Raw genomic sequence first — 11208 nt, forward strand, 5'->3', positions numbered from 1 at the left:
CGCCCCCTTTGGCCACACCCTCCCCCCAGCCGCCACGCCCCACCCCCAGCCGCCACACCCCACCCCCGGCCGCCACGCCCCCTGCTGCCCCGCCACGCCCCCTTTGGCCACGCCCGCCCCCCAGCCGCCACGCCACGCCCCTGCCGCCCCACCACGCCCCCGGCCGCCACGCCCGCCCCACAGCCGCCACGCCACGCCCCTGCTGCCCCGCCACGCCCCCGGCCGCCACGCCCCCTTTGGCCACACCCTCCCCCCAGCCGCCACGCCACGCCCCTGCTGCCCCGCCACGCCCCCGGCCGCCACGCCACCGCCTCCACAGATAGCCAGGCTGGCCTTGAACTCTCCATCCTCCGGCCTCAGCCTCCCTCAGTAGCTGGGAGCACAGGTGTCTCCGCTGCTCCGCCGCGGGGAGCCGTGGCGTGAGTGGTAGTTGCGGGACCGCCCTTTCACCCCCCTGCGGCGGCGCTGGGGCGGCCGCAGCTCGGGGCGTTCCCGCACCACACTGGGCCGCCGCAAGTGCAGCACCTAAACCTCCTTTAAAGTAAACTCAGCAATAAGACGGAGACCCTTCCATGGCACCCCGGCCGGTGGCACCGCCCTGGGTCAAACCCAGGACTCCGCGGGTGTGGAGAGTCCGAAGGCGGCCGCAGAGCAACCAGCCTGAGCGGGAAGGACGGCACTGGCTGCTCGAGGGGCCGAGGGGGACTGACGGTTCCGGAGGAGATCCGTGCCCAGGGCCCAGAGAGCGCAGAGGCCGGGGTGCGCCCGGGCGGGAGACAGCGCGGCCTGGGCGGTCGGGCGACATGCTCCCCCGTGCCGTCTCTGCTCTGGCTCTCCCGTGCCGTCTCTGTTCTGTTCTCCCGTGGCGTCTCTGTCCTGGTTCTCCCGTGGCGTCTCTGTTCTGTTCTCCGTGGCGTCTCTGTTCTGGTTCTCGGTGGCGTCTCTGTTCTGTTCTCTGTGGCGTCTCTGTTCTGTTCTCCGTGGCGTCTCTGTTCTGGTTCTCCGTGGCGTCTCTGTCCTGGTTCTCGGTGGCGTCTCTGCTCTGGTTCTCCGTGGCGTCTCTGTCCTGGTTCTCCCGTGGCGTCTCTGCTCTGGTTCTCCGTGGCGTCTCTGTTCTGGTTCTCGGTGGCGTCTCTGTTCTGTTCTCCCGTGGCGTCTCTGTCCTGGTTCTCGGTGGTGTCTCTGTTCTGGTTCTCCGTGGCGTCTCTGCTCTGGTCTCCGTGGCGTCTCTGTTCTGTTCTCCGTGGCGTCTCTGTCCTGGTTCTCCCGTGGCGTCTCTGTTCTGTTCTCCGTGGCGTCTCTGTTCTGGTTCTCGGTGGCGTCTCTGTTCTGTTCTCCCGTGGCGTCTCTGTCCTGGTTCTCTGTGGTGTCCCTGTCCTAGTTCTCCGTGGCGTCTCTGTTCTGGTTCTCCGTGGCGTCTCTGCTCTGTTCTCCCGTGGCGTCTCTGTTCTGTTCTCCGTGGAGTCTCTGTTCTGTTCTCCGTGGCGTCTCTGTTCTGTTCTCTGTGGCGTCTCTGTTCTGTTCTCCGTGGCGTCTCTGTTCTGGTTCTCGGTGGTGTCTCTGTTCTGGTTCTCTGTGGCGTCTCTGTTCTGTTCTCCGTGGCGTCTCTGTTCTGGTTCTCCGTGGCGTCTCTGTCCTGGTTCTCGGTGGCGTCTCTGTCCTGGTTCTCCCGTGGCGTCTCTGCTCTGGTTCTCCGTGGCGTCTCTGTTCTGGTTCTCGGTGGCGTCTCTGTTCTGTTCTCCCGTGGCGTCTCTGTCCTGGTTCTCGGTGGTGTCTCTGTTCTGGTTCTCCGTGGCGTCTCTGCTCTGGTCTCCGTGGCGTCTCTGTTCTGTTCTCCGTGGCGTCTCTGTTCTGGTTCTCGGTGGCGTCTCTGTTCTGTTCTCCCGTGGCGTCTCTGTCCTGGTTCTCTGTGGTGTCCCTGTCCTAGTTCTCCGTGGCGTCTCTGTTCTGGTTCTCCGTGGCGTCTCTGCTCTGTTCTCCCGTGGCGTCTCTGTTCTGTTCTCCGTGGAGTCTCTGTTCTGTTCTCCGTGGCGTCTCTGTTCTGTTCTCCGTGGCGTCTCTGTTCTGGTTCTCGGTGGTGTCTCTGTTCTGGTTCTCTGTGGCGTCTCTGTTCTGTTCTCCGTGGCGTCTCTGTTCTGGTTCTCCGTGGAGTCTCTGTCCTGGTTCTCCGTGGAGTCTCTGTTCTGGTTCTCCCGTGGTGTCTCTGTCCTGGTTCTCCGTGGCGTCTCTGTTCTGGTTCTCCGTGGCATCTCTGTTCTGTTCTCCGTGGCGTCTCTGTTCTGGTTCTCCGTGGCGTCTCTGTTCTGTTCTCCGTGGCGTCTCTGTTCTGGTTCTCCCGTGGCGTCTCTGTCCTGGTTCTCCGTGGCGTCTCTGTCCTGGTTCTCCCATGGTGTCTCTGTTCTGGTTCTCCCGTGGCGTCTCTGTTCTGGTTCTCGGTGGCGTCTCTGTTCTGTTCTCCGTGGCGTCTCTGTTCTGGTTCTCCATGGCGTCTCTGTCCTAGTTCTCCGTGGTGTCTCTGTTCTGTTCTCCGTGGTGTCTCTGTTCTGGTTCTCCGTGGCGTCTCTGTTCTGTTCTCCGTGGCGTCTCTGTTCTGTTCTCCGTGGCGTCTCTGTTCTGTTCTCCGTGGCGTCTCTGTTCTGGTTCTCCATGGCGTCTCTGTCCTAGTTCTCCGTGGTGTCTCTGTTCTGTTCTCCGTGGCGTCTCTGTTCTGGTTCTCGGTGGTGTCTCTGTTCTGGTTCTCCGTGGCGTCTCTGTTCTGGTTCTCCGTGGCGTCTCTGTCCTGGTTCTCCGTGGCGTCTCTGTCCTGGTTCTCCCATGGTGTCTCTGTTCTGGTTCTCCTGTGGTGTCTCTGTTCTGGTTCTCGGTGGTGTCTCTGTTCTGGTTCTCGGTGGCGTCTCTGTTCTGGTTCTCCCGTGGTGTCTCTGTTCTGTTCTCCGTGGCGTCTCTGTTCTGGTTCTCCCATGGTGTCTCTGTTCTGTTCTCTGTGGCGTCTCTGTTCTGTTCTCTGTGGCGTCTCTGTTCTGGTTCTCCCGTGGTGTCTCTGTCCTGGTTCTCCCATGGTGTCTCTGTTCTGGTTCTCCTGTGGTGTCTCTGTTCTGGTTCTCGGTGGTGTCTCTGTTCTGGTTCTCGGTGGCGTCTCTGTTCTGGTTCTCCCGTGGTGTCTCTGTTCTGGTTCTCCTGTGGCGTCTCTGTTCTGGTTCTCGGTGGTGTTTCTGTTCTGTTCTCCGTGGCGTCTCTGTTCTGTTCTCTGTGGCGTCTCTGTTCTGTTCTCCGTGGCGTCTCTGTTCTGGTTCTCGGTGGTGTCTCTGTTCTGGTTCTCGGTGGTGTCTCTGTTCTGTTCTCCGTGGCGTCTCTGTTCTGGTCTTGCCTGCGTTGGCCGGGCTGGAGATGGAGCCCAGAGCCTCACACAGCGCTCTACCACCTGGACACACCGCCACTGCTTTTGCTTTAGTCTTTTGTTTTCTAATGGAGTCTCCACTTTTGCCCAGCTGGGACCCTGTGGTTCTCCTGTCTTCACCTCCTCCATGGCCAAGATTACAGGGAGGAGCGACCACTCTGGCTCAGGACGTGCTTGGTGTTTTGCTTTTCAGGTTTTTTTAAGTTTATTTTACTGTAAGTAGATGTGCAGAGGGGTTGCTGTTGCATAGGTGATCAGTACATTTCTTGTCGGACATTGTTACCCCTCACTTTTCTCCCACTTTCCCTCCCCCAACTCCCCTCCCTCCCAAGGTGTAAAGCTCATTTCCGACAGAGTGTCTAGTGACTACCGCTGTCGCATACTTTGTCCTTTGTTTCACCATTTTGTTATTCCCCTTTCCTTATATACAAGACAGGGAACGAAAATCAAAGCCAGTGACCACCAAAGGGAAAAAAAATGAAAGAAATAACTTCACAGAGTACATTAAAAACAAAACCAAAAAATAACCCTCTGTGTCCTTATCTTGGAGTTCATTCTGATTAGCATCATTTTATATGGTCCTAGGTACATAGCTATTGAGCTCTGGTGATCCTTTGTGAGGACTATCCTAGACACAGACTGGTTATTGCAGATTGATGTATATATAGGTGGTCTTCCTCTGACTTGATCAGAGGTGTGAGCCTGAGGCAGTGGTGGCTGAGCCTGGCTCTCTGATATGAGTCCTTCCTTTCGGTTGTCACTGCCACCAGCCACACGCGTGTCACTATCTCCTGCACGCCCACTATGTGGCCCAGCCCTTGCTGCTGCTTCCCCACTCCTGAAAGGATCCTCTGCTTCTCTCGGGTCCTGTTTCCCCCACGGGTAAGCTCTGTGGGGCTGCTGGGCCTCTGCGTCCACACCTGTCTTCCTTCACTAGAGCTTCCTCCACCTCCCTAGCCCCTCCCACACCCCCCCACAGGCCCGTGTACCCTTGGCCTCCCTGTGCACCAGAACTTGGTCAGTCAGGTAACCGAGTTCCCGGAATCCACCATTACCACTGAGTGCTCACGCCAGGAGAGCTTGGAAAGAAGAAAGCAGCAGAGGGGAAGTTCCCATCCCATCAGAGTTGTTTACCGTTTTTATTAATTTTTAAAATTGCCTTTAAACAGTTGTACCAAGGGGCTTTCATTCAACATGTCAATTTATGACTGCATATGTATGCACCTATCTATATAATATTGTGACTTGTGGTGGTTGTTGCTTATACATCACAGCGTCTTTTTCTGAGAGAGCAGATGAACTGCACCTCGTGTTTGCAGCAGCCTCTCCCGCTGATCACGTGACCCAAGGAGGAGGAGGAGGCAGCAGGAATTGTTAATTCTGCCTTTTGAATCTTAGCCCTGTGGTTACCCAGTGCGATACATTACTTGTCTTTATTTGCAATGCCATACTTCCCCCTGGTGGAAACAATCAGACGCTACCAATTACTATCTTCAGCGTCCAAAGTCCCTGCCAGTGGACTGGAAAGACCCTCGAAAGGAAGATGTGGTCTCTGCTTCCAGGCTTTTCACCCCTGAATCCATTTTTCCTGTGGTTGAAAATGTGGGTTTTCCCTCCATACCTAAGGGTGTTGCCTATGGCCTTGCCACTTACATTCTTTGGCAATGTTCTTGGAATGAAAAGGCGCAGACGTTGAGAGACATTTTGCTTCTTTGGATTTTATCTATTAATATGCTTTACCAGTGGAGACCATGTTGAGAAAGATAACCCAAGCTTTTAAAAAAAAGCCAAATTATGCACATTTGTACTCATCTGTGGATTCTAGACCTCAAAAACATTCTAGCATAGAAATGAGAGAAAAGCTCAACAAAGCTGAAAGTCAGCCTTTAAGTAGACTCAAAGCAGTGCACTAAACATGTAGCACTTAAAGAGCGTGTCCTCTTCACAAGTCCTCCATTTTCAGTGAGCAAAGTAAAAATTAAAGACCAAAATATATGTATATATATTTTTAAAAGGGACTAAGCCAAATGAGAAAAGAAGAAAGTATAGATTCTGAAGTCATCAAAGAATTTTTTTTTCTCCCTGGCATCAGGATTTTTAACTCAAGACCTCACACTTGTGAGGCTGGTACCCTGGGACCTGTGAGCCATGCCTCTACTCTAGCTTTTTGCTGGTTATGTTGAAGATGGTAACTCATACACTATTTTGCAAAGGCTGGCTTCAAACCATGATCCTCCAGACTTTAGCCTTATGAGTTGTTACTATTATAGATATGAACCTGTAGCATGTTCAACAAATAAAGGATAACATAGAAAGAGTCGGGAAATTCAACAGAACTGATTGCACCAGTAATAAATAGAGTGCTTCTGTTATCTCCTGACTTACATTCTTCAGATAGATGCCCAAGAGTAGTACTGATGGTATTGTAAGGTAGTTTTATGTTTTGTTTTCAGAGAAAACTCCATACTGATTTCCATAGTGGCTACACTCATTTACAGATTAAAAACCCTTAGAATTAGGGTAGTCAAGAAAGTGGCAGAGTACTTTGTCCCTTCTGTCCTCCGCCACATTTGTTGTTTATGCTCTCAATGATATCCTTCCTGCCTGGAGTGTGGTGGTGGAATCTCTGTACCATTTTGCTTTTCATTTTCTCTATTGCCAGGAATGTTGAGCATTTCTTCATGTACTTGTTGGCCATTTAAGGTAGTGTCTGCTCAGTTCATTTATTCATGTACTAATTGGACTAATGACCCTAAGTTATGTAAGCTCCCGTATGAGAGTTATGAGACTCTCATAACTCCCATTGGGCTATGAGACTCTCCAGCTGCAGTGTTTTGGGGGTAGTCTTTTGACTTCTTTAGATCATATCACCTGCAAGTTGAGATAATTTTACTTCTTCCTTTTCTATTTGAATTCCTTTTATTTCTTCTCTTGCCATATTGCTTTGATAGAAACTCCAGGTCTATATTAAATAAGAGTAGAGAGAGTGGACACCTTGTCTTGTTACATTACAAGAAAAAGGAGCAGGTTTCACCACTTAGTATGATGACAGCTATAGGTTTGTCATACATAGCTTTACTATACTAAAGTATGGCCCTTCTACTCCTCATCTTCTTCCAAGCTTTTATCATAAAAAGAAGTTGAATTGTGTCAAGGGCTTTGTCTGAATCAGTTGAGATACTCATATGATTCTTGTCCATGGTGCCCATGGATTTGCATATGTTGGTCCTGTAATGAAACCAAGTTGGTCATGGCATACAGTCTTTCAGATTAGCTGTTGAATTTGGTGAGCAAATATTTCATGGAGGATTTTTGTGTCTGCGTTCATAGTTGGGTCTGTAGTTTTTGTTGCCCCTTTCTAGTGTTGGGATGCTGTAATGCTGGCTCCAGAGACTGAGTTCACTAGTGATCCCTCCCTTTTCATTTCATGGAAAAGTTTGAGAGGTATTTGCTTTAGTTCTTATTGAAAGATCTTGTACAGTTCAGCAGCGAATCCATTGGGTCCTGAATTCTGTTGCTGGATTCTCAATCCCATTGCTTAAGATAAATCTGTTTAGGTGATTTATCTTCTCTTGGTTCAATTTTGTTGATTTTTATCGTTTCTTTTTAGCCTCTACTTTATTGATTTCTGTCATAGTCTTTATTATTTCCTTTCATCTACTTTTGTTTTTGGCTTGTTCTTATTTTTCTAAGACCTTGGGATGCATCATTAAGGTATTAATTTGAGATCTCCCTGTCTCATTGACATCAGCTTTACACGCAGAACTGCTTTAGCTGGGTCCCAAATGTTCTGATTCCAAATGTTCATCGGATTCCAAGAATTTTTTGTTTCCCCCTTTTCCCTTCAATTAGATACTCAGCATTCAGCAATGCCTGTCCAGTCCCTGTGAGTTTTAATATTTTCTGTAATTTCTTTTGCTGTTACGTTCTAATTTTATTCCAGTATGATCTGACAGGATATAGGGAGTTATTCCCATTTACCCATATTTACTGAGACTTCTTTTGTGTCCTATTATGTGTTCTTTTGGGGAGAAAGTTTCCTGGGATGCTGACAAGAATGTGTAATGTATAGCTGATGGATGAATTAGTCTGTAGGTATCTGTCAGGTCCAATTGGTTTATGGTGTCACTTAGCTGAGGTTTGTTTGTGGAGATTTTGCATGGATGACCTACCCTTTGGTGGCAGTCTGGTACTGACGTCTCACACTATTATTCTGTTGGAGTTGATGTGCATTTATAAGTCCAATGGTATTTGCTTAATGAAGTTAGGTATGCCAACATTTGTTTGCATAAATGCTATGTCTTCTTTTTGGGGGGAGGGGGTCCAGTCGTGGGGCCTGAACTCTGGGCCTGGGCGCTGTCCCTCAGCTCTTCAGCTCAAGGCTAGCGCTCTACCACTTGAGCCACAGCACCACTTCCGGCTTTTTTCTTTTTGCTTATGTGGTGCTGAGGAATCGAACCCAGGGCCTCATGCATGCAAGGCAAGCGCTCTACCACTGAGACACCTTCTCAGCCCCTGTTATGTCTTCTTGATGGAGAATTTCCTTTATTAATGTGAAGTGACTTTTCTTGTTTCTTCTTATTCCAATTTGAAATCTACCTTGTCAGATAGGACTCTAGCTACTCCTGCATGCTGTTGGGGGTACATTTGTTTTGATGACTTTTTCTCCAAGTTGTACCCAAAGCTAGTGCTTCTCCTTGTCAGTTAGATGTGTTTCTTGTGTTAGATAACAGCATACAATCATATCCTGCTCTTTTATCTAACTCACTGTCCTTTCTTCTGGATGAAGCATTGTTTCCCTTAATATTGTCCAAATTGAAAGCTATGTAGTAGTTCCTTACATTTTCCCCAGAAATTTTAGTTGAGTATTCTTTCTGGTTCCTTTTATGTTTAGTTACTCAGCTGGTGGAATACGTTTTCTCTACTTTTTCATGCTTACATTGTTCTATGTGCAGGATGTCTTTGAGTATCTTCTGCAGCATGGGTTTAGTTGTGATGAAGTGTTTCAAGTTTCGCTTATCACTAAATGTTTTTCTTTCTCTTTCTTTTATGAATGATAGATCCATATGAGATTATTCTGGGGTGGTTGCTACTTTCAGTTTTTCTTACTTTTAAAAGACATTTGCTGTAATTCTGATGGACTTCCTCTCATAAGTGACCTTATTTTTTCAGTCCCTCCAACCTTCAGTATTCTTTTCTTGCTCTCCGTGCTTATTGTTTTAACTATAATATTTGGCATTTGGTGTGGTAGGCATTTTGAAAGCCTCATGTGCCTGGATGGGCTTCTTTTTCTCAAGATTTGAGAATTTTCCTTCCATTACTGTGTTGAATGCATTTTCTATACCTTTATCTATCATTGCATCTCTTTTATCCATGGCCATAATATGTAAATTTGATCTTTTGAGTCCTGTTATTTTTTCATATTTCATTGATCTTTCCTTGAACTTTCTTCTTCCTTTTCTATTATATCTAGTCCATCTTCAAGATCTGAACATTTGTCTTCCGCATTATCTACTCAGCTGGAGAGGCTTTCCATTTCATTTTTCATTTCTCAGTATTCAGTTTGATTGTTTCTCAGGATTTCTATCTTTTTTATTTGCTTGCATTAATTATACAGATAGAGATTTAATTGTTACCTTACCATACATGTTTATGATATATTCCCATCAGTCTTACTCCCTTTATCGTATCCCTGGCTCTATTCCCCCTTCAGAAAACAATTCCAACAAATGTTGTTCAGCTTCATAGTAACAAGTTTTCAGCCACATTTAACCTCCTTTGTCCTCCTTGTAAATCTATCCTCCTCCCACTAGTATCTACCCAAGTCAGACTCTATTTATGGAGATCCTTTTTCATGTCTATCATTGCTTCTTTACTTCATCAGTTTGTGAAGTTATTCACTTCTGGAGTTGTTGTCTTTGCCTGTTTCTCTCGAATTTCTTGTAGGACTTGTTAGGTTTTACTCATTTGAAGACCCTTTGTAGTTCGGGTCTTGTGGTGCCTGGAAGTCTTCCTTTTGGGTGAATCTCTGAATTCTTACTAGAATGAGTTTACCTGGATCGACAAGCCATTCCTAACAGCTGGCATCAGGATGACTCTCAGCTCTGATAACTTCTCTTATTCAAAACCCAGTGAAGCATTTGCTTGCAGTAAGATACCAATGGTAACTTTATCTGCACAACAAATCATAGTCTATGTACTGGGATTTTGTGTATTTTGTATATTAAGAATAGAGAAGGCAAGGGGAGAATAGAAACGAAAGTGATGAGAAGGGCAATAGGGTAAGGTATAGGTACAGGTGTGTGTGTGTGTGCGTGTGTGTGCGTGTGTGTTTGTGTGTGTGTGTGTATTACTTGTGTGTAAATATATAATTTCGTTTGTTGTAAAGAGGCTGGTGATGTCAAGAATTGCAAGTGGAAAAGCAATGAGTACTAGTGTAAGTAAAGGGGTGGGGGAGAGATTACTGGTGACCAAAAAAGAGAAAATAAGAAAATAAAAGCAAAAGAAACAAACAAAAGCAAAAACTCCCAATCATTCTTTTTTTCATCCTTAATGAGGGCAGGCGTGGTTGCCACAAGCACGATCACCTAAACTAGCCACACTGACAGCCTCAGTGGTTACAGGGTCTGGTTTGGACAGGGAGAGAGGACATTCTGCAACTCTTAAAACCCACTCTGCCTTGCTCCTAGCAGAGCCTAGAACAAGGTGAAGTAGGAAGGCGTTTTTAATGCTGCTGTTTGAGAGGAGGAGTAACTTCCAGCTGTTTGCTTTCCAGACTGTCTCAGTCCGTGAGGAGAGCGCCAGTTAGTTCCCCCCTCTTGAGGATAGGTGACACTCTCTGCCACCGCTGAGATTCCCTTCTGCTTGCTTTCACCCACGTGGGCCCACCGGATTGTGCCAGGCAGGCGTCCAGGGGTGGATGACAGAACTTTCAATCGGGACAACGTGTCTGGTTTCCTTGTGTGGGGCCCGGCGTGCCATTGTTCTTCGTTTTGTGTGGTGCTGGTGCAGTGCCTTCAGGGGCTGGCTGTCCCCGCGTCCCCCACCCAGCCACAGGGCACAGCCCAGGTCTATGGCGTTCCCTAAGCCAGACATGCGGTTCTCAGTTCCCCTGTGCACTGTGGCTGTAGTTGTCATCTCCAGAGACATTATCCAATCTGGGCTCAATTTGTGTAAGGGATTTTTTTTGGTCTTTAAGAGTCAATCATTTTGATTTCTCTGTCTACTTACCTGAGTTCTTACTTAAGGTGGGCTTTTTCTCCTTAAGTTCTGTACCTCCTGTTGGTCTGCAGAGACACTGGTTTTCTTTCCCAACTGATCTTAATCTTGTAGTAAATTCTGGAGTGCAGCTCAGTGGTAGAGCACATGCTCAGCATGAACAAAGTCCTGGGTTCATTTCCCAGCACGAAAGAAAGAGAGGCTTAACTCCCACTTCCTGAATGGGGAGCAAGAAATACATCTCTCTTTTTCTGTTTCTCCCTCCTTGTTATACTATAATAAATCTTTGCTAAAACTTTTGCAAAAAATAGGAAAGAAGGAAGAAGGAAGGAAAGTAGATAAGAAGGAAAGGAGGAGAAAGGAGGGAAGGAAGGAAAAGAGAAGTGTGAGGGAATGATAAAGGAACAAAGGAAATGGGAAGAGAGGTAAGGAGAGAGAGAGGCTGATGCATATTAGGCCATCCGTGTCTTCATACTGGTACTTCTCAGAGTTAAGCTCCTACCTTCCCACAGACTAGAAGTCAGAGGCTCTGCTGTAGCTTGAAGGCATCCCTCACATTTCATATGTTGGAAACTTGATCCCCTAAAGCACAA

General features: G+C 47.8%; 1 protein-coding gene across 1 annotated transcript; it reads right to left on the minus strand.

Moving 5' to 3' along the window:
* Positions 1-366: 366 nt before the first annotated feature.
* On the minus strand, positions 367-2648 carry LOC122107226 (serine/arginine repetitive matrix protein 2-like). Its single transcript, XM_042678816.1, has 2 exons — positions 595-2648; positions 367-502 (listed from the first exon to the last, which is right to left on the minus strand). Exons 1-2 carry the CDS (start codon positions 2646-2648, stop codon positions 367-369), a joined length of 2190 nt encoding a protein of 729 aa, XP_042534750.1.
* Between the last annotated feature and the right edge of the window lie 8560 nt (positions 2649-11208).

This window comes from Dipodomys spectabilis, unplaced genomic scaffold, assembly GCF_019054845.1.
Source record: "Dipodomys spectabilis isolate Male_0828 unplaced genomic scaffold, ASM1905484v1 ptg000049l, whole genome shotgun sequence".
NCBI classification, from domain to species: Eukaryota; Metazoa; Chordata; class Mammalia; order Rodentia; family Heteromyidae; genus Dipodomys; species Dipodomys spectabilis.

Bases quoted from the DNA above. Each gene is read 5' to 3' on its own strand.
- LOC122107226 (XM_042678816.1), bottom strand. From the start codon at position 2,648: ATGGAGAACCAGAACAGAGACGCCACGGAGAACAGAACAGAGACGCCA. The intron at 503-594 runs GTGCCACCGGCC...GCGGCGGCCCAG, and splicing joins CCTGGGTTTGACCCAGGGCG to TGTGGTGCGGGAACGCCCCG.